The sequence below is a fragment of the Martes martes genome, assembly GCF_963455335.1.
Source record: "Martes martes genome assembly, chromosome: 13".
In the NCBI taxonomy this organism is placed as follows: domain Eukaryota; kingdom Metazoa; phylum Chordata; class Mammalia; order Carnivora; family Mustelidae; genus Martes; species Martes martes.
Window position 1 is genome coordinate 74,022,426 of NC_137901.1, and position 22,451 is coordinate 74,044,876.

The 22,451-nt window shown below is 53.0% G+C and overlaps 1 protein-coding gene across 4 annotated transcripts in view; it reads right to left on the reverse strand.

The window, feature by feature from the left end:
• Positions 1-22,451, reverse strand: part of KIAA1671 — a 128,469-nt gene that overhangs the window by 5,618 nt on the left and 100,400 nt on the right. For all 4 annotated transcript variants that reach the window (XM_080821544.1, XM_080821547.1, XM_080821545.1 and 1 more), the window contains 6 exons: positions 12,035-12,153; positions 8,985-9,240; positions 5,954-6,128; positions 5,708-5,835; positions 3,557-3,690; positions 814-895 (listed from right to left, as the gene is read on the reverse strand). In XM_080821544.1, coding sequence (XP_080677670.1) covers positions 817-895; positions 3,557-3,690; positions 5,708-5,835; positions 5,954-6,128; positions 8,985-9,240; positions 12,035-12,153 — 891 coding nt within the window. In that variant the 3' untranslated portion in view covers positions 814-816. The remainder of the gene's footprint in view (positions 1-813; positions 896-3,556; positions 3,691-5,707; positions 5,836-5,953; positions 6,129-8,984; positions 9,241-12,034; positions 12,154-22,451) is intronic.

Genomic DNA, 22,451 nt, shown 5'->3' on the forward strand with positions numbered 1-22,451 from the left:
TTCCTTATCCAAAACCCTTGAGCACAGATTACCTGGGAATTTAGAATTTGGTGAGGGAGGGTTTATTGTAGACACATATACACATGCACATAGGCATACATATATATTTTGAAATGCCCCTGGATTATACCCACAGCGTAAAGCACAGACAACCACGTAGGTCACGCTTTGCTACTAAGTAAGTCATGAAAATGCTTCGTTGTCAGTGTTTTCTGGATCTGAGATTTGCAGGTAAGGGGCTGGAGGGTCTCCTGGGCTACTCACATCAGAGCCAGCTTCTAGGGACTATAAGCCATATGTTCCCACACCTAGGTCTGACCGCCAGCATGTCAGTGCCTCTTCAGTGAGCCCCAAGGACCTCTCGATGACATGGGGGCTGTTACCCCATTTCACAGATGGGGAACCTAACACTCCTCTGAGATATGAAGTCACTTGGGACCCACACCAGGGCACATCTAATCATTTGACCTTCTTAGTTCTCTTTTTTTTTCCAAGTTAAATTTTAATCATACAGGTTGCATACGAATGTAAAAATTGGAGACATTTTGGATTAAGCTAACTGCTGATGTCCCCCTTTCCACTTTATAAAAGGGTTTTGAGATGCAGTGAGAAGTGCATGAGCCCAGAGCCTAGGTTATCCTAGGTTCCTCGACCAGGCTGTCCACCTGGGTATTTTCCCTTAAGAGGAAACAGATCAGCACTACCCTCTTCACTGGAACCCAGAACACCCGCACCCATTTTCCCTTCTCTCTCCTCAAGTCTCTGGCCCTTGGGTTCCGGTCCAGGCTCCCCACTGTGCCTCCCACTTCATACCTCTCAAGCTTGGTTCTCATATAGGCTTTGCCTCTTCTTGGATTTTAGCTCCTTTAACCACTGGGGAGAGGGCTCTTCCGACCTGAAACCACAAAGCCAGTGAGAGTCAAGTGCGAGCCAGACTAAGCGCTCCTTGCAGGCAGGGCTGTGAGGCACCCGACCCCCACATCCTCAGTGCCCAGGCGATGCTGAGCCAGGTACTTACAGGTGGTAAAGATGCCTGTGTTAACACAATTGAGGAGCAAGAAACGGGAATTAAACAAAGACCCTAGTAACAAGGAATGGTAAATAAATCACGGTATGCCCATTCTATGAAAAAATCCGCAGCTGTGAAGTCGCGTTGACACATGAATTACCTCCATCCATCCATTTGTCACCCCAAGCATGCCTCAATCCTTCTAGCTCTCCACCCACATAAATGCCTATGATGGTTAATTGTATGTGTCAACTTGGCTAGGCCAGTGTACCTAGGTATTTGGATGAACATTGTTCTAGATGGTTCTGTGAAGGCATTTTTTAATTTTAATATTTAAGTCAGTAGGCTTTGAATAAAGCAGATTACCCTCCCTATTGTGGGTGGGCCTCACCCAATCAGTTGAAGACCTTACTAGAAAAAGACTGACCTCTCCAGAAGAGGGAATTCTGATCACAGACCGCTTTGGGGACTCAAACTACAATACTGGTTCTTCCCTGGGTCTCTAGCTTATCTGCGTTCCTTCCAGATTTTGAACTTGCTGGTACCCATGATTAGGGAAGCCAGTTCCTTAAAATCAATCTCAATCTCAATCTCTCTCAACTATGGCCTTGTTTCTCTTCACCTCTTGTCCTTTTGCTTCCCACAGCCCACTCTGTGCTCTGGTAATAGGCCCTGCCTACAGCTCCCCTGTAATGTCAGGCCTCCGGGCTTTTGCATGTGCTGTGACTTCAGCGTGGGACCCCCTCATGCTGCCTTCTTTTTGTCTGTCATGACTCAGTCCAGGCAACTCCTTCTCTTGGAAGCCTTTTTCTGCACTTTTCTTCCCCAGGTCCAGGTTTCGAGTCCTTCCTCTATCATGGGGGTCAGATAAAGAGCCAGATGGGAAGTAGTTTTGACTTTGTGGGTCATGGGGTGTCTGCTGCAACTAGTCAACCCTGCAGCCCAAACGGGAGAGCAGCCGGATACAATATGGAGAGGAATGGGTGTGGCTGTGTGCCAATAAAGCTTTATTTACAAAAATAAACAGTGGGCTGGGCGCCTGGGTGGCTCAGTGGGTTAGGCCTCTGCCTTCGGCTTGGGTAGTGGTCTCAGGGTCCTGGGATCAAGTCCCGCATCGGGCTCTCTGCTTGGCAGGGAGCCTGCTTCCTCCTCTCTCTGCCTGCCTCTCTGCCTACTTGTGATCTCTCTCTGTCAAATAAATAATAAATAAAAATCTTTTCAAAAAATAAATAAATAAACAGTGGGCTGAAATCTGGCCCGTGGGCTGTAGCTTCCCAACTCACTGCTCTATCACAGCACTTAAAACATTACAACATTAGGGGTGCCTGGGTGGCTCAGTGGGTTAAGCCTCTGCCTTCAGCTCAGGTCATGATCTCAGGGTTCTGGGATTGAGCCCCGCGTCGGGCTCTCTGCTCAGCAGGGAGTCTGCTTCCTCCTCTCTCTCTGCCTGCCTCTCTGCCTACTTGTGATCTCTGTCAAATAAATAAATAAAATCTTTAAAAAAAAATTACAACATTAGTGTGAATAATTCTTAACTTTTATGTCTTAACTTGTGATAAGAATCCCACTATCTCTCTCTTCTTTTTCTTAGCACCAGGGAGAGGTGGGGAGTGGAAGAGAGGGAGAATTTTAAGCAGGCTCCATGCCCAGTGAGAAGCCCGACCTGGAACTCAATCTCAGGACCCCGAGATCATGACCTGAGCCGAAAACAAGAGTCGAACGCTCAGCTGACTGAGCACCCCAGGCACCCCAGAATCCCACCTCCTTTATTGAGCACGTCTGCAAGCCAGCGCCAGTGCAAAGGGCTCTGCACACCCTTCTTCTTTTCGTCCTCGTGACCACCCTGGAAGGTTAGAATGAGGAGTCAACCCATTTTTCAGATAAAGAGGCTGAGGCTCAGAGAGGCAGAGTGACTCCCCCAGGCCAAGCAGCTTGTCAGTTGTGCCACTGGGACGAAGTCGGTTGTGTGATGTGTTTTTTTTTTCAGAGCTATGCTCTGTAAAGTCTAACCCCGGTTGCCAGAGTGCCTAGTCTGGGAGCCCCCTGGCGGGGAGGGGACAGGTGTTGTGCTGGGCTCATCTCTGTGTCGTGTTGGCCCAGCCTGGGATGGGGGCAGTGGCTCCACGCAGGGCGGCTGAATTCAGTGGATGTCATTCAGCCTGGCCGTGCCCTTCTATCCATCTTCCCGGGTCTCCCCGATTCTCCTGAGACAAAGGCCCTTCCCTGGAGGGTAAGAGGAGGGAGGATTCCTCAGTTCCCCCACCAATCTGGAGAGGGCTGGGCTAGGTCGGCAGTCTTCCCACAACACAGCCCTGGATCTCCACGTGGGATGTGGAGGGAGTGGGGAGAGCGAGGCCAGCCAGCCTCATTCCTGGTCCTCTTTCCCCATCTCGGCACGTGTGTGTTTAGCTCTCAGGCTGCCGGGAGTTCCTGTGAGCAAAGCTAGAGGGAAAGACACAGTTGCAACTCCCTTTGAATGCAGCTCTAAGACCCGACAAGCCCCCACCCTGGGTCTAGGGTGGAGGCCTCCTCCTCAAGTCCCCTCACCTGTCATCCTTCTCCACGCTGGAGGGCAGCACGCGACTGCCCAGAGCGAAGGGAGCCTTGGGCGTCTTGGGCTGGGGGGCCCAGCCTGGGGCCTCACTGGGGCTGTCGGCCTCCGGCCTCTTGTGCAGCTGAGCCTGGGGAGAGAAGAGAGCCGCATCTGTAACCGCCTCTGGTCTGCGGAAGGCTCCCATCTGAAGGCACCGTCGCTGTAGGGCAACAACAGGGCCCCCCAGCAACTGAACGGACCCAGGCAGGCAACACAGGGGTGGGGGAGATGCTGCCTGACCTTGGAGGCTAAGAGAAATCGGAGGCCAGGCAAGTAGTCTACCCAGCTACCCTTGGCCACTAGGATCAAAGAACTACCACCAAACCCCCGCACAGTCACGTCCTCTCCTCTTTGATGGAAAAGCCACCATTTATATGCTCTCGGGTTGGGATGTTCTGTCTCCTTTAGCTGCCCATGAACCCCGGCATGGAGGTAATGGCTGCATCTTCCACTTGACATTCAGCTGTGCTAAGCTTCTTGGTCCTGTATCCACATGGATAAATGAGGTTTTTGTTTGTTCGTTTGTTTGTTTTAAAGATTTTATTTAGGAGCGCCTGGGTGGCTCAGTGGGTTGGGCCTCTGCCCTCAGCTCAAGTCATGATCTCAGGGTCCCAGGATCCCCGCATCGCATCGGGATCTCTACTCAGCAGGGAGCCTGCTTCCCCACTCTCTCTCTGCTTACCTCTCTCCCTCTCTGTGTCACATAAATAAATACAATCTTAAAAGAAAAAGATTTTATTTATGTGACACAGAGAGGGACACAGTGAGAGAGGGGAGCCAAGTAGGCAGAGTGGGAGAGGAAGAAGCAGACTTCCTGTAGAGCAGGAGCCGACATGGGGCTCGATCCCAGGACCCCGGGATCATGACCTGAGTTGAAGGCAGATGCTTAACAACTGAGCCACCCAAGTGCCCCTAAAATGAGGTTTCGACTATCACATTTCCACAGGAAAAATGCAGGGTGGATTTTCCCCCATTTCTGGAAGGCATGGTGGCGGATGGGATGACAGTATGGTGTGCACAGAGTTCCCCCGGGGGCCCAGGGGTGTGATGGTGGCACGTGGCCACTGTCCCCCATGTAACACTGGATGGCCTCCATCACCATCGTCCGCCTGACCCCTCCGTGTGCTGAACGCCCACCATTTGGACTCTACCAGGCCTAACGTATATGACACACATTAGCCCAAAGCAGAGGCTGGCTCTCTGTGTTTTACAGAGGAGTAGCCTGAAGGTCAAAGGTCAAGCAGTGGGCCCAAATCACACAGTTTCCAAGACCTGGGATTCACAGGTCTGCCCAACCTCAACCCCGATGCCGGGGCTCCTTCCAGAACGAGCCCAGTAGCCTCTGCTGATGGTTACAGACAGCTGAGTGTTGCCCATGGCTGGGAGTGCCTGGAGCAGGTGTGGCTGCCCCAGGTTCAACAAGCTCATGCTAACGATAGCACGAATCTCAAGAGCCTTGTCTGGACAGCACGGGGGTTGCTGAGCCGTGTCTTGGGACCCAAGGCCAGGCCTCGGGAGCTACGTGGAGTGTCCGCGGGGAGCCCAGCGCCTTTTGCTGCCTGCTGTGTTAGGCTGCCCTGTGACACATCCTTTGTTCTGATGCTGGAGAGGAGAGGCGGGAAACCGCTGGCCTAGTACAGCGGCCGCCAGCCGTTCCCATTTTTGAGGTCTGTAAAACCAACCACAGGGACAAGTGTGCAGCTGCTGTTTACTGACTTTCTACTCCTGCAGAAATGGCCCGCGTTGTGGCAGTGTGAGTTGTCACTGGGGAAAGCTGTGTGAGGTGTGTGTGCGGACCCCCTGAACTATTTCTGCAACTTCTTGTGAGTGGAACTGTTTCAGAAATGGAGAGGGAGGAGGGGAGGAGGGAAAGAAGGAAGGAAAGGAGGGAGGGAGGAGGGAAGGAAGGGAGGGAGGGAGTGGGGAAGGGAGAAGGGAAGGGAGGGAGGAAGAAAGGGAGGGAGGGAGTGACGGAGCAGGGAAGAGAGGAGGGATGGGAGGGAAGGCGGGGAGGGAGGGGGAGGGAGGGAGGGAGGGGATGAAGGACACCTGGGGCCTGTTCTCCTCCCTGCGAGGGTTAGGGTTCTAGGTGTGAAGCTCGGTACCTTTAGCACTGCCGGGTCCATGCCTGGAAAGACAGGCTTCCTCTGCGGGTGGCTGGTGGGGGTCCTCTCAGCCCTGGAAGGCTTCTCCTCCTCCTCATCTGACTCTTCCCTCTTGGGAGATTTCTCTTCTGTCGCAAAGAAAAGAGCACCGAGGTCACTGGCAGCTGCCTGACCCTCATGCAGTCCTCGCGCCGTCCTGCTGTTCAGTGTGGCGTCCATGGAGAAGGGAGGGCATGGCATGCATACCTGTCGAGTCCTTGAACATCCACGCACTGTCGGCCTCCTCCTCCAAAGGAGACTTGCTCTCCGACTCACTAACTCGGCTGCGCCGGAGGGAGTGGGAGATGGGAGCCCGGCGGCGGCTTCTCTTGCTGAGTTGCACCCGGGTCTTGAGGGCACTTGAGTCGAGGACTGAGGTTTGCTTTGGGAGCAGCAGGCAGGAAGAGGGAGAAAAGCATGGGAACCATTAACTGAGGGCACCACCCACGGGAGGTCTGCGTTGCTTCCCCGGAACACAAGATGCTGTCTGGGGGGTACGTGGGCCAACCTGCTCACATTTTTATAGTCACCTAAACACTATAAGCCTCAATTTCTCCGCAAAACACACCACAGACGCTGGTGATGCTAATCAAGTGAGCCTTGATGGCGCTGGCACAGTGCCAGCCACAGAATGGACATGAATGACAATGCCTTTCTCCTCCTGGTGACTTCACAGGAGCATGGAAACCAGAGCAGTGCTCAGTATACAGCAGAAGCCCAATCAATGTTTGCTTGCTTGCTGAATAAATATCTGAATACATCATCTAACTAAATCTTTGCAGGAACCTTACTCACACAGGACCCAGGAGCTGAGGCATTCTCAATGCAGCCCCCCTCCACCCACCATAATTTGGGGGGGCAGGTGGAGGGTGCAGAACAATGCATTTGTGCCAAGACTTTGTCTGCAAGCATCACACTCTGAGCAGAGGCAGGTGGATGGTCCGTGACGCTTTCCAAGAAGATCACCTTCCAGAACAAAATGTGTGAGGAATGCAGATGAGCCAGGGGGGCCCAGCAAGGAGGTGGGGTGGCCCCTGGCCCAGTAATCGCCCCGGGGGATGGCGGCAAAGAACTCAGAGCTCTGTGTTCGAATCCAATGTGGTTCAAATCCTAGCTGTGTGAGCTCAAGCCGCGGCCTTCACCTCCCCAAGGTGCCCCTCTTTGTAGAAAAGGGGATCACAGGAGTATTGGCCACCCACAGTGGTGGGGAGAAGTCAGTGAGCCCGGGCGGAGCAAGTCCTGGTTGGAAACAGCGTCTGGCCAAGGCTGATATAGGCAGGAGCTGTTACCGGCCAGCTCTCGTGCTTGCCTAAAATGTGGGGTTCTCTCTCTTGGGTTTACTTTGGAGAAGTCTCATCAGCCAAGGCCTTTTCCAGGAGTGAGGATGGGCTAATCTCGGTGAATCATTTCCCAGGGCTGGTAAGCAGCAGAGGCCATGCTGGGGGTGGGAGTAGGGAGCTGATGTCTGTGTAGCTGCTTCTCAAAGTGGTCGTAATGGTGGCCAGTGGGGGGAGCTGATGGTGCTGGGGGGACAGGGGGCGGGGAGAGACGGAAGTCCCAAACTGGGGGACTGCATCACGGATCCAGGTTTTCAGACTCGGAGAAAGGAGGAGGGAATTGCCCCAGGGAGGAGCTGGCTTGGGGGGCTGCTGGGTCTGCTTCCCCAGGGCTACCCCTGCGACCGCAGGCTGGGGCAGGGCCTGGAGGGCTTGGTCACTCACCTTCCCTCTCAGCCTCCAAAAGGCCCCACAGGAGCCCCGAATCATAGTGGGCAGTGCCCATAGACCTCAGTACGTAATAAATAAGCATCCCGATCTGTGCTTGGGGACACTTGTATCGGAGTCACCCAATGGCCACCTTGCTTCTCTCATCTGCAGAAGGGGGCAGGCATCTTTGCCTCCTGGGGTTCCTGGCCTGTGAGCAGTCCAGGGGCCGACACTCAGGGACCGGTGGCTGGGATTTATAACAGACACTGATGAAGAACGGCCTAGTGTTCTAGAAGATAAGTCCAGCGGATTGTGCCATGGCCCCAGTGACATCATACATGCACGTAAGCTTGGCACACAGCTTGAGCTCGCTACATGTTTGTTGAATGAATGCCTGAACACATCACCTAACTGAATCCTTACAACCCACACCATGCCCATGTTTGTGTAGTGGGTGGCCCAGGGGAGACTGAACTTGTGTCTTTCTCCATCTCTGCCCTTCTTCAGAGGGGCCAGCAGGAGACCCTGACCATACTTAGAAGGGGGAACCCTCTCTGAGGATCCAGAGGAAGCCCCCTTCTCCCAAAGTGGTGGTGTTCCTTCTCTGGGAGGAATCTGGGTAGCCATTCCTAAGAGTGTGGGCCTGAGACTTTATTGCCAGGAGAGCGGACTGCTTTTAGATTCTGCATGGTTTAGATGATCGGGGGTGGAGGTATGGGGGTGTAGCCTTACTGTCAGGGAAGGAGAATAATGGGACTTCAATGACTGAAAAGGAAACTGCCAGCAGGTGGCGCTCTTGTGTGAGGAAAGGGGACCAGTACTGGTCCCGAAGGGTCTAGAGCAGGATGCCATTGGGCCGGGGTGGCTGGCATCCTGGAGGCTGGCTCTGCTTGGGACCTAGAAGAGCTGAGTTCTAGGGCCTGCCCCGGGGGATCCTGGGGCATGAGTACTATCTGTGCCTGAAGGCTCCCTTCCCCGGAGCAGCCACTACCCATTTACAGAGAGACTTGGATCCGTGGGCATCAGAGACACGTCCTCCAAGCAACACCTTGGTGAGAACACCCCGCAGATTCGGTCTGAGCCAAACTCCAGACTCTGCACGCCTGGAACTGCAAACCTCGGGCAGCCTCCTGCTCCCCACTGTCCCCCAACCCTACCCTACCCCCCACCCCTGGGATGAGAGGCCAGACATCCTGCCTACCTAACAAGTGGGGGCTAGGATCAGTTTTAATTTGAACACATGCGATTATGTTTGAGGTCGTGGAGCCCACTGCACCGGCGACTGGTGGATGAGGAAGCCAAGGCTCAGAGAGGTGAAGATATGTGCCCCAAGACACACAGCTGGTATGTGGCGGGTACAAGCGACCCGCAGACATCAGTCCCATCTCAAAGACTGTTCCCTCTGCACCCACCACAGGGGCTCCTGGCACACAGATTCTACCCCTGAGAGGGGCCACTCGCTGGGAGACATCAGAGCATCCCTTTAAGAAGAAAGGACTCTTTCTGACTCACACTCCCAGCTACCGACTTACATCAATGAAGGAGAAGTCGTCCACCCTCTTCGCGGGGCAGGGGTCCAGCGGGGGCAGCCCCTCCATCCCATCGGTGGATTCCAAATCGGTGCTGGATCGGTCCACGCTGGTGCTCCGCTGGTCCCTGGAGCAGCTGTGCGGGTCCCCGGCTGAGGTGGCCTCCGTTTGGGAGGACAGCGAGGACAAGCGGCTGCTGGGGAGCTGCCTCCGGGCCGACAGGGCACTGCTGTCCGGGGATGGGGACTCGGGAGCCAGACTACGAGAAAGGAAGAAGGGGAGACATCCTTTGTGCAGGTGGTCGCACAGAACTGAATTTTAAGGAGAGGAGGTGGCAGAAAGCACATTCAGGCTCTGCTTTCCTAGACACAGAACAGCCCCGTGGGATAACCTTTCTGGGCACAGCCTGGAGCTGTTCGTGATGCCTCTAGAACACCTGGACAGGCATGGAATGGGAGGGATCGGTCAGGCCCCATTCCGGACCCTCCAACCCTGCCCTGGGCAGGAGGGCAGGCACTAGTCACTCATGGCGACTGGGCCCTCACCATGTGACGAGTGCACGCCCAGAGTATAGAGCTCACATTGGATTCCCAACACTTTGGGGAAAAAAAAGAGAGAGAGAGAGTATAAAATACTGATGTATGCTGAAATGATAATATTTCAGATCTGGAGCCCCTAAAATATTGTTATTTAAATTAAATTGGTAAGATGAATTCTACCTGTTTCTTTTTTACTCTTTTGAGGTGCCTACTAGAACATCTTAAATGACAGATGCCTCCCATTTGCAGCTTGATTTGTATTTCTGTTGGACTGCGCTGATATCCTCAAAAATCACCAGCAGGGGTGCCTGGGTGGCTCAGTTGGTTAAGCATCTGCCTTCGGCTCAGGTCATGATCTCAGGATCCTGGGATCGAGCCCCCCACTGGGATTCCTGCTCTGCAGGGGAGCCTCCTTCTCCCTCTCCCTCTGCCTGGCACTTCCCCTGCTGTGTGCTCTTTCTCTCTCTGCCAAATAAATAAAATCTTTAAAAAAAAAAAAAAGTTTAAAAAAAAAATCACCAGCAGTCACTTGTGGCAGAGCAGGAGGCAGGGGAATCTTCTTCATGGTTCCATTCATTCGTGCATGCATGCATGCAGTTGAGATTTACTGAGCACTTACTATGTGCCAGGCACTGCTACCCCTGGAGTCACCGAATTCTCTCCCCAATCCTGTGAGGCTCACCCTATAATCCTACTATGACCAGCACAATGCTATCAGGTAGGATTAGCCCCAGGAAGTTGAATATTAACCTTGAGAGGAAACCAAGGCACAGAGGTGTGACATGGCTTTGCCCACAGGGGCAGAACTCATTCCAGAATCCATGACCATGGAAATGTTTTTAAGTATGGCTTGTATAACCAGAACCACATAAGACAGATATGTATAAATAAATTAAGTCATCAAATTAAAAAGCGCCCCCATTAAAAAGACACCAAAGTCAAGAGCACAGGAGAGCCAACCCTGAGGAAGGGCAGCTGGGCACCAGACACCACCTCCCTAATAGAGGAGGGTCTGCCCTGGAAGCCGCCGGGGCAGCACCCCTGCACAGAACCTGAACTTGGTGCTTCACAGCAGGAGCAGTCTATGCTTTGTCCACTCTGGGATGATTTTATTACTCAGAACAGGCAGGATGTGGGAGTATGGGGTGGGACTGAAGCAAGCCCCCCACTTCCCCGACATGCAGATGGCGCTGCTGGCCAGGGCTGGGGACTCAGAGGCTGCTGGAGGGGGCCGGGAAGGAGGCGCTGCAGTACCCCTGGGTAAGAGAAGGGGGCGCCCACGCACAGAAGAGAACCAAGGTCCCAGAGACCAGCTGAGGGGGCGGGGGAGCGGGGAATGGAAGCCCCGGAGTGGGGTAAAACCCAGACGCAAGCTTTCAGACTCAGAGTCCAGTAGGCTCTTGCAGGAAATCTAAGTCTAGGGACATTTAAGTATGCTCATTAACGTCAGGGGTTCAGGGAGATAAAGCTTTCACTAATACTACAATAAACCTTTGCTTCCCTTTGTCTTCGTACCTCTCACATCATCGGCTGTGGGACATGACCCAGCAGCAGCCTGTGACCACTCCGCCGCAGGGAGTGCAGGGGAAGCAGGTAGGGGACCTGGGGCTGATTATACGTGCTCCCTGGCCATACCACCCACAGGTGAGGAAACCGAGTTCCGCAGAGACACAGCTAGCAGGGTGCCATGCTGCAGTCGACCCAGGTCCCTCTGACTTCAAAAGATCCCGCGACCCTAACCACGGTCCCATGATCACGAGATCCTGGGGCCCTGGGCTACGGAAGACATGAGCTAAGAACCTGGCAGTGTCCACCCCATCGTTCCCTTCCTATGGAGGAGGAATGTCAACTCTGCAAAGCACAGAACTCATTTACCCAGAGTCCCATCGGCAGCTAGGGTGGAGCTGGAATTCTGAGCCACCTGCCTCTTGTGTCCAGGCTGTAGTGCTTCTGCAATAGTCCTAACCAGGCAGACATCTGAGGGCCCTACAAACCATCAGCTGGGGCAATATTAAATGCAAGACACAGCTTATGAAGCAACATGTGGAATATGTTGCTCTATTTGTAAACACACACAGACACACTGAATAAAGTCTAGACAGACATCGAAAGAGAAGCACGATGTCTTCATTGATGACCTGTGTGCTGGGATTATAGGTGGTTTTCATTTTCTTTGTAACTCCTTTCACTGTGGTGAGATACACATAACAAAGTTGGCCATCACACGATGTCATTCTGGAACATCTTCCCAAAAGGAAGGTGGCTAGGTCGCCCCTACCTAGCCACCCCCAGCCCCCCGCAGCTAATCTACTCTCTCTCTCTCTCTCTGGATTTACCTATCCTGGACATTTCGCGTATCCTTTTAAAATAATTTTTTTGTACTTCCTAAATTTTTTCCGACAAGAACAGGTTACTCTGCTGCTTACAGATAGCACAGGTCCAAGTAATAGAGAAATGAGAGGGCACGGGGGCCATGCTGCCTTCCATCCAGACGCCCCACCCCGTAGGCCCTACCTCTCCCCGCTCTGGCGCTGGTCTGTCCATGTCCCATACTGGCTGTCAGCTTCCTGCACAAGGGTGTCGGTGTCCTTGGCCTCGGGGGGCCGCCTGGAGAAACACTGCTTCAGCTGGTCCTGTGGAGACAAGCCAGAGAGGAGAGATTTTCAGCAGGGGAAAATGCTCAGAACCCGGTCCCTGGCTGACACAGATCACATGGCATCACCCTCAGCTCAATCCCCGCCCCCCCTGCCCAGCTCTCTACTGTGCTCAGAGGCTGGTCTAGATGTCTGGGGTGGGCATTTGAGTGACCAACTGTCCCAATATGCCCAAGACACCATAGGAGGCAGGCCCGTCGGTGTTAAAGAAAAGCAAGCTGGGATGAAGGTATCACCTTCCCCGGCACGCAGGGTCCTGCTGGGCACCACGCTGCCCATCGTCGGGGCACTCCCTCAGCTGTCCCCCACCCCCACGTTCCCACCACTACCATGTTTCCAACACAGTACCCGCAGAGCATTTAACGTGCCTGGCGTCGACCAAGCTGTCTGTATACCACCCCACTGAACTGAAGTTCCCTGGCCATCCTGATTACAATCCCATTTTCCAGATGAGAACATGGAGACTCAGACCAGTGAAGTGACATGTCCCAAATCAAAGAGCCAGTGCATGGCAAAGCAGAACTCAAACCCGGGCAGGAGGCTTGGGTCTGTGTCCAAATTGGCCACCGCTGCACCCCAGGCAAACTGATCTACCCGCTCAGTGGCTGCCTCTGCCCTTGGCCGGGGCACCTGGAAGGAGTGCTGGCACAGGGTGGGCAGCCACGGAGCTCCATTAAATGACTGAACTGCTAGCTTCCCTACCCTGTTCACTTTGGCAAGTTAAAAGCTTATTCCCTGCTCAACAACTTTCAATGGCTCCCTACTGTCCCCTGGAGGAAATCCAACAGCCCTTGTAACTGAGCCCCACATTTCCTCTCCAGTGCCATCTCCCCGCCACCCACCCCAAACAAATCTTTCCTCCCACCCTCCCTGACCTCCTCACTCAGTCCCACGCAAGCCTCACACATCCCAGCCTCTGTGCTTTTGCTTGTGCCCCTCCCTCTTCCTACCCATCCTCTTGGTCAAAGCCGTTACAACCCACAGTGGTCTCTCCCCATGCTGAGCTCTCCCTGCCTACCCTGGACTCCCTGTTGTACCAGGTAAAGTTCGATGTAGAGGTTAATTACTCCACAGAAATTTACTGAGCACCTACTATGTGGCAGGCCCCCGGGAACCGGGGCTGGGGGGTGGTCACGACACAGACGCAGCCCCTGAGGCTGTAACTTAGCTGAGGCCAGCTTCGAGGCCGGAATGTTCTATCATCTTCATTCACACTCCATGCTTTTGCGCAGCTTCCACGAAACCATCCCCAGAGGAACAAGCCTATGTGTTCCAGGGGAATGAAGCGTTTGGGGATACTCGTGTACCCTATCGTGCTCAAGGGGATGCTGTGGGAGGGGTGTATGCAAGGACAGGAATTTGGACTAAAACCCTCAGCTGCCTCTGATAACTGGCGGCGCTCGAGGACGCTAATGACAGCTGATGTTCATGTTCGAACAACACCAGTGTCACTCCCTGCCTGCAGAATGCCTTCTCTAAGTCACCAGAAGAATGCACGTTTGTTGCGAAACATTTAGAAATTACAGAAATGCACAAAGAACAACACTTTAAAAACACCCGTCACCCATGGACAAGACTCTGGCACAGTCCTGCCCGGAACTTCCACTGGGTCACTTCATCCAAATCCTCATCTTTAAATGGCTGAAGAAGATCCCACTGGCTGAACTCAGCACTGTTCATGGAACCAATCCCCCATGGCTGGGCATTTAGGTGTGTGTGTGTGTTTGTTTATAACAGCAAATATTTTTTGCTGTTATAAGCAACAACATGACGAACGTCCTTGAGGTTCAGGTGACACATCTCTGTGATTATTCCCACAAGAGAGATTCCTAAGTACAGAATCACCAGGTCAAGGGGTGGCCTATTTTTAAGACTTTGACTCCTGATGAGTGAGCCGGCCGTGGGACAGGCTGCCCAAATGCCAAGCCCATGGGCAGTGCAGGGGTGGGGGGGTAGCTGTATGCACGTTTTAGGGATGAAGTCAGTCCCCACTTGGGGAAACAAGGGAGGTTTTTGCCTTGAAAGACCACCTGACATTCTCAGACACCCTGCACCCTGAAAAGAATTCTCCAAGGGACCCGGGATGGAAGTGGTCATCTGCGCATGCTCCCAGCCGCTCACTGTTTCTCAAAGATGTCACAGAATCAGGCATTCCCCAGCTGAATCCCCTGCATGGGTCAGATTCAGAAGCCAGAGGTTGGGGCCTCCGGGGGTTACTTCTGGGCTTGGCATGGCTGCTCGGAGCACATGCAGGGGTCTTGTGTCTGTCCCCTCCCCCCATGCTAAGCTCACCAGGAGGCTCTGGGTCACAGCTCAGGGAGAAGAGGAGTGCTTGCTGTCTCCACGGTGCCCCCCCACCCCCACCCCGTGTGGCCTGGCTGAGGGGCTCCACCCATTCAAGCCTCAGTCTCCTATTAGAAAAGCAACGGTTGTTGGGTTGTTGTGTGGCTTCAAGGAGATAATCTCGGGAAACCATTCAGCTTAGGAACCAGGAGCCTGGTGATCAGAACCATTTTCATTGTCCTTCCCCCAGGGATGGGGGATCTTTCAGTGCTCAGGGTTGGAGGAAGGGAGGTCCAGGTGGGGCCTCTGGAAATCAGAAGGGCGAGGCCGGTAGAATGCTGAGGGTAGGAATCAGGGCGGGAGGTGGGGGAATTGCTTTTTGCCCTTCCTCGGATAGTCTGGAGGCAAGGGAAGCAGTGGGGGTGGTTGGTGTGCAGCAGCAACATGTGGGTTTCCATCCATCCCTGTCTGTGGGCCCTTCTGCAAAGGTTTAGGATTCGTGCACAGGGATGTGGGACCCCCACAGGCAGGGACAAGCGCCTTTTCCCTCCACCGCCTGACACCACACATGAGATTCCCAAGGGCAGCACCCCTGACTCCTCTCTCCCTCACTCCCCCAGTCCGGGACCTTCCACTTGGCTGTGCCACCCTTCTATGCCCCAGGCCACTCAATCTCTCTTCCCTTCAGACCTGCTGGCACAGCTGCCACCTCTCAGCTACCCTTCAGAGTTAAACTTTGATGGCTCTTCTTCCAGGAAGTCCTCCCTGAACCATCCCCTAGATCCCAAGTTCCTCTATCTGTGCTAGTTAACACGGTAGCCTCTAGCCACATGTGGCTATTTGAATTTAATTTAAATTTGTTCAAATTTAAAAATACAAAGAATTCAGTCCCTCAGTGGCACCAGCCATGTCAAGGGCTCCGTAGCCACATGTGGCTGTCACAGTGAACAGCCCAGACACTGAGCATTTCCATCACTGTAGAAAGTTCTGGTGGACGACACTGCTGTAGAACTTCCCACAATATCATAATAATTGACCCGTTTCCTTCCAGTCTCCCTTGGACAAGTACGGTTTCTGAAGCCAGAATGTCTGGATTCATTACACGGGAGCTGTGTGACCTTGGGTAAGTTACTTAACCCTTCTGTGCCTCCATGTCTGGACAAAGCAGATGTTCACTTTCTAAAGGTCGGATTTGTAATTGGCTCAAAGGCAGGATATTCTTCCAAGTCTGTTTGGCCTCAGAGGCTGCTACAAAGACCTTCACTGTCCGCAGGCAAGCAGATACTGACCGGCAGTCTGAACACACACTGGAGAAACTCTGGATGAAGAGTCATCCACCTGAGGCCCACAGGCGTCCCGGGGAGTCCCCCCTCTGGAACATGAGCTGGACCCTCGTGATGTGCACCCGTGATGGATAGCCATCCAACACCCACCCACGTTTCAGTTGTCATTTGTTGCACGAGGATAATCACATCGTGTCCTTTAAAGCAAGAAGGACTCTTGAGATGATTCAGTTTTCACATGAGAAACTGAGGCACAAACACAGGAATTGCTGTAGTTCTCCCAGGGAGGAAGAGGCAGCACTGGGACTCCAAGTTCCTGTCCTGGAGCTCCTCCCAGTGCCCCCTCCCCCAACATCCACCTGCCCCCACCTTTCCGGGGATGCTGGGGATCCGGGGATGCTGGGATGCGGGGAGGCTCTGAGGAGGAAGTGTCTATTACAATAGGGAAATGTACATGAGAATGCTCTCGAAAAACCTCAGAACTTGGCAGGTTTAAAAACTACTTGCTCAGACCAGTAGCTCACTAAACCCCAAGCCTCTGGTGGTTATCAGCCCAGAGCCCATAATGGCTAACTTTGTAACAGCCGTGCTGGGCAGCGTGCTGGAGAGACCAGGCTAACACTGACCTCTAAGGGCCGTGTTGAAACACACAGAACACACATCCTGAAATGTAAAACATGTGTAACCCTTGACTCAGCAATTCTGGTTCCAGAAATTTATCTCAAGAAAATCATTAGACACGCTTGCCAAGATCTATGAACACGGATGCTCCCTGCAGGGGAGCAAATATTGCAAAATACTGGAAATATCATTGCAAAATACTGGAGACATCACTGCAAAATCTTGGAAATGACCTAAATGTCCAATAAGATGGGGATCAGTGAAATGCAATATGGTATTATCCACACGACTCAATAAACACAGCCAAAAGAATATTTACTGTCAGAAAAAATATCTTACACTAGCAAATTTGAAAAAAAAAGGTAATGCGACAGCATGTGTGTATGTGTGTACAATACCGGTTTTGTAAAAATAAATGGATAAATGCATGATGAGCACAAGCGAAAGGAAACCTCTGAAGGCCCCCCAGCAAACCGTTGGCAGTGACACCGTTGGTGGGGAATAACAAGCTGTTATTAATGATGCTGACTTTGTGTAGCATCCGAACTTGAAGTTTTATATCCCCCTATAATCAGACAGCACAATCAAAATCAAATATAATTTATTTATATTACAATCATATCATACACACCATGAATGAAGAACGAATCAGAAATCTTTACTTGTTAACCCGTATCAGAACCTAGCCAACTTTCTCTCTACAGGGTCAGATAGTAAATATTTCAGGCTCCAGCACCCATGTTGAGTCTCTGTCCCAACGACTCAACTCTGCCTGTTACAGACAATATGGGAGTGTGCGTGGCTGTGTTCCAATAAAACTTTATTGACAAAACAGGTGGCTGGCTGGATTTGGCCCTGACCTCTACCCTTTGGATTGCCAGCTGCATGAAAACGGGGACTGTTCCATCCAGTGCTGCACCCCAGCACTTAGAACAGAGCCTGGCCTAGGGTAGTTGTTGATTAAATATTTGTTGGAGGAAGGTGTTTCCAAAAATAACTTTTTTTTTTTTTTTTTTGCAGTGAGTGGGTGTGAGCTTCTTAACCAGAAAAGGCAATGTAGTTATGGAGGGGGCAGGGCAAAGAGAAAATAAGGCGCCTGTATGTATTCTGGGGTGTCTGACACATCAGCCTGGGAAAGAACCCTGAGTCGGAAGAGCACTCCAGGGCTGACGGAGCAGTTTTCAGCAATTGAAGATGCACATTCCCTCCCCCTTCCGCAACTCTATACTCTCAGCTGTGTGGGGAGGCGGGCTGGGTGACACCTGCTGGGTCTCTGCCCTGAGGGCCTGCAGCCCTTCCTCTCTCCTGCTCAGCTCAGGCTCGCACCGACAGCTGAGGAGTAACAGTAACGGTAATATCAAGGGCTGACACTCCTGTGTGAGGGCGATGAGCCCCTCATTTTGCCGTCTGATGGTCCCAAGCAGCCCTGTTCGGTAGGAATATCATGGGCCCATTTTACAGGGGAGGAGACTGAGGCCCAGAAAGGCAACCGGACATGCCCAAGTTCATGCAGTTACAAGGTGTGGTGGAGCTGGGATTTGAACCTGGGTTGGTTTGGCGCCCAAAGCCCGTGCCGAGTTTCCTGGCTCTGGCTTGACCTGCAGAGCTTGTCGGGTCCTCCATGGTCATTTTACAGATGAGAAAGCCAAGGGCTGGAGACAGCGAGGGATGCCCAGTCGGGCCTGGCATCCAGGTGTCACAACTCCCTGTCCTGTGCCCACCCCCACAGTCCATCTCTAGCGGCACCCGTTATGGGGTCTCAGGCCAGGAAGGGAGGAGGGGAGTTGCCGGTCCAAGACGGGTGGGGCCCCCAGTTTGTCACATTCATGCACACCCCAGTCCAGGCTCTTTAAGTAAGAGCACTGGCCATCTTACTGCAGCCTGTTCTGAACCCCAAGGTCCAGTGCCCACTCTCCTTGCCACGTCTACTCCCCCTCACAGGGCCCTGCCCCTGTGGCCACAATGATGCCCCTTCACACCACAGGCCTGCACCCACGCTCTTCCCTCTGCCCAGGATGCCCCTCTGCCTGGCCAAGGGCTGCCCCGCAAGCATCGGCCGTGGGGCGGCTTCCCTAGCCTGAGTCCCAAGTCCCGACTGGAGTCCTCGCCCTCCGAGGCCTGACCCTGGCTGGTGGTTCCCATCACCTGTGTGATTCGTGGGACGCCTGTCTGTCTAGGACAAAAAAAAAAATCTCCCTCACCGGGTGAGTTGCATTTTCTCACTTTGGATTCACAGTGTTATTTGCAGTCCCTGGCACTTAGTAAATGCTCAGTAAAGCAAAAGGCAGTCAGGAAGGGAGGAGCGAGGGAAGGAGGGAAGGGAAGGACAGGAGAGGGAAAGAAGGAGAGGGAAGGCAGACAGGCCAGAAGGAACTGGACGAGGAGCAGGTCTGGGCAGAGTCCTCAGACTGAGCCCAGTGCTGCCAGCAAAACCTCACACAATGTCCCCTCCCTATGGACTCCTTGCAGCCCACAATGCCACCTTAGGCTGCGGCACACTGCCCAATGGTGGGGGCTGATGCCTCTCGGGTAAAGCTGGTATGATGGTGCCATCCCAGCTGCCGACCTCTCTCAGTTGGCTCCGAGAACAACAGCGCAGCGAGGGCCAGGCATGGCCATACCGTGGTGGCCTGGATCGGGGCCCAGCTCAGGATCTGGGCCGGTCACCTGGCCGTAGTCTACTCAGGACACTCCATGGGCATCACTCAGTGGGGCAGAAAGGTCTTGGGGTCATCTCGGGGTTGGTGGCAAGCTTGGGGTGGAGGAGGGAGGGTGGAGAGAGTGAGGGACAGACAGAGAGACTGACAGGCAAGCGGAAGCAGAGAGAGCAGCAGTAAGAACAAAGACAGACAGACACATGGGCAAGAGACCGAGAAGTGGAGGAGGATGTGTGCCCGGGCCTGGGGTTGGGGGTCCCACCTGGACTGCAGCTCCAGGTGCCGCCCACAGAGAACACCTGTTGCTGGACACCATCCCCTGACTGAGGGTCATGGGCACAGGTCTTCCTCTCCCCTGTGGCTTCCCCTCTTGACCACCTTGAGCAACTTCCTCCCTCTCTGAGCTTCAGCTTCCTCTCTGCCGGGGAGCTGGAGGCCAGAGACGGACAGTCTCCGTGGCCCTCTGCCGCCCAATGGCTAACCTCTGCTGCTGGCTGATGCCCAGCATCCACCAACCCCACCTGTGCGACCTGTGTGAACTGGCCGCCGCTTCCCAGTGGAGAGGGTTCAGCTATTCCCTGTGAAACCGGTGGGTCACACCTCCCGTGGTTTCGCCCACCTACCTGATGAGGAGAGGATACTCTTCACACCTTGGGGCTTGAGTAAAACCAGCTGTTATTAACAGCCTATGGATAAGCCAACAGTCCCTGGTGATTAGTAACCAAAACCACAAACTTTCGGGTGGCAGATGTGAAATGAACCCAGCCCACTGGGGCTCTGTCAAGCTGGGAAGCAGGACAGGTTCTAAGACTGGGCAGAGAGGGGCATGTCCAGCCCTGCCTTTTGCAAGCTGTGACGGAGCATCTCTGAACCTTGATGTTCCCATCCATATGATGGGGATGGGGAGGGTGCTTGGGGGGGTGAGGGGGGGGATTCTGTGAAATGCCTGGCGAGAGCCTGCACTTGCCCAGTAGGTGGTAAGAGCCAAAAGGCTGCTGGTTGGTTTGATGATGATGACTGTGATGTCTGCTGGTTTGATTCCCCCAAAAGACACATCATTTTAACGAACATTCTAACAATGTGCAATCAGACCCTCATGAGGCCCAATAGTCCCACTGCTCAGCTGAGAGCTGAAGCTGCCTAAACCAGACCCCCGAGTTTTCCCCTTGACCTGGGCATGAGCTGGCCACCACTCTCTACCACGAAATGTGAGGAGTTGGACCCCAGCTCCGCCCAGCAAACCGACAGCCCTCCAGGGCCGAGCCACCCAGCGGGGTGTGCAGGCTGCAAGATGACGGGTCTGGTGGAGACATGCTGTCTCCATGGGACAAGTGCATCACCCAAAGTGACAGGAACACACGTCTGCAGCTGGTGCTGGGGAGGCCTGTTGGGTTTCGGCTGGGAATGCCCCCAGGACTCCAGAACAAGGGCTTCCTGACTCTCCTGTTGGCCAACGAGGCTATACATAGGAATGACAGCCCAGGCTCTCCAGCCTTAGAGGCAGGGTTCCCCCAGACCCAAGAAGCCCAGGGGCAACCTGGGGCCCTGCTCTGGATGTCACAGGTGGGCAAGAGAAAAATAAGAATTAATGACTATGAACACATAAGGAGCACCAACTATGTGCCAGGTACCAAGTCAATTTCTTACGCAGATCATCCAGTTTAAGCCCAAAATAGATACTATCAATGCCCCATCTCCCAGATGAACAGTAACACTACCAACAGACACCTCTATGGCCCTTACTGCCTGCCCAGCTGCCACATTTTATCCTTCCCACAACTGTAAGAGGCCCTATTAGTACTTCACTTTCCAGATGAGAAGATGGGGCACAGAGAGAGAAGCAACTTGCCCAAGGTCCCATGAGTGAGTGGAGAAGCCCAGTTCAAACCCAGGGGGTCACACGCCAAGTCTATAGCCTGCTCTCCTGTTGAAATGCCTGTCTGGGAGACTTCCTGGTAAAGCCCATCAGCCATCAGCCAGTGCCAGCCCCGGGTCAGCTCAGAATGCATCCTTCAAATGCAGCTCAGGCATCACCTCCTCCAGGAAGCCTCTCCTGACTGCCTCCATCTGTAGCTGGGCTCTGTCTCTCCTTGGGACCCACAGAGCCCCCCGTGCTCAGCCCACCACAGAACTTAACGGGTTGGCTGTGCTTTACTGTTTGACTGTCTCCTCTAAACTGTGAGCTCCCTGAGGGCAGGCACTGGGTTCGGTTCACCCTCAAACTCCAGTGCCCAACTGAGACAGCCACAGGGGACAGGAAGCAGCTGGTAATGGATGGGTAGATGGATGGATAAATGAACGAACTCATAAATGATCCCCTGTCCCCTCTCTAATGTCCACGAATGATAGTACTGCTTACTCCAACTCTTGACATACCATAGGACCATCAGTTTTTCTGCATGCCCTTAAATTTTAATTTTTATTACTTTTAGACACAAACCTTTGTTCTAAAACACCATGTTTAGGGTGCTGACAAATGGTGAGAATGGATTTTTTTTTTTAAGGTGCAAAAATAGGAAAGATTGATCCAGGGAAGGAAGACAATCCCCAAAATAATCAGGAACCTTCCTGTGGGGGGGGGAGGGGTAGCATAGAACATTCTAGAAGTACTGAGATACACTTTGCATGGAAACAAATTCCATTTCCCTTTTAAGCCTAAGCTTCTATGAATAAAAGGTGTACAGATCTAAGGTTAAGATGGGCCCAGGGAAAAGCAAATTTGGGGTTTTTATAAATGTGTTTAACCCAGGGGTGCCTGGGTGGTGCGGTCCGTTAAGCGTTCTACTTAACGCTGTTAAGCCCAGGCTGTGATCGCAGGGTTGTGAGATCGAGCCCGGCGTCCGGCTCTGCGCTCAGCACAGAGCCTGCTTAAGACGGTCTCTCCCTCTCCCTCTCACATAAATAAATAAATATTTTTTTAAAAATGTGTTTAACTCCAATGATAGAACAGCCATGACATGGAATGCTACTTAATTGTTAAAAATAACTGTTCAGAGAGATAAGGCAGATGGAGACGCACTGATCTGAAACGCCCTCCTTGCCTACACGGGTTTGTGAAGAAAGCAGGTGGAACGGGCTGCCATTTGTCTGTGAGGAAAAAAATACATTCTCATCTATGTAAAAACACAAATAGATGTGAATGTTTGAAAATGCACAGGCTACTGGGGAAGAACACAGGAAAACGATGGTAACACTGGTCTCTGGAAAGGGAACTGGGGGGTGGGGGAAGGGGAGAGAAGGAGACAGACTTTTTTATTCTCCCTCTTTTTGTATTTTGTCGCATTTGTGGTTAGTGATTTTTAAGAAAATAAATGTTAACCATGTACAATTCTGTATAAATATGTAGTTCTGTTAGGCTTCCTTGCGTTTCCTCCTCACGGACTGGCTCCCCGCCCATCCTGACTTGGCTCCTTTCGGAGGGATTCTTTAAAAC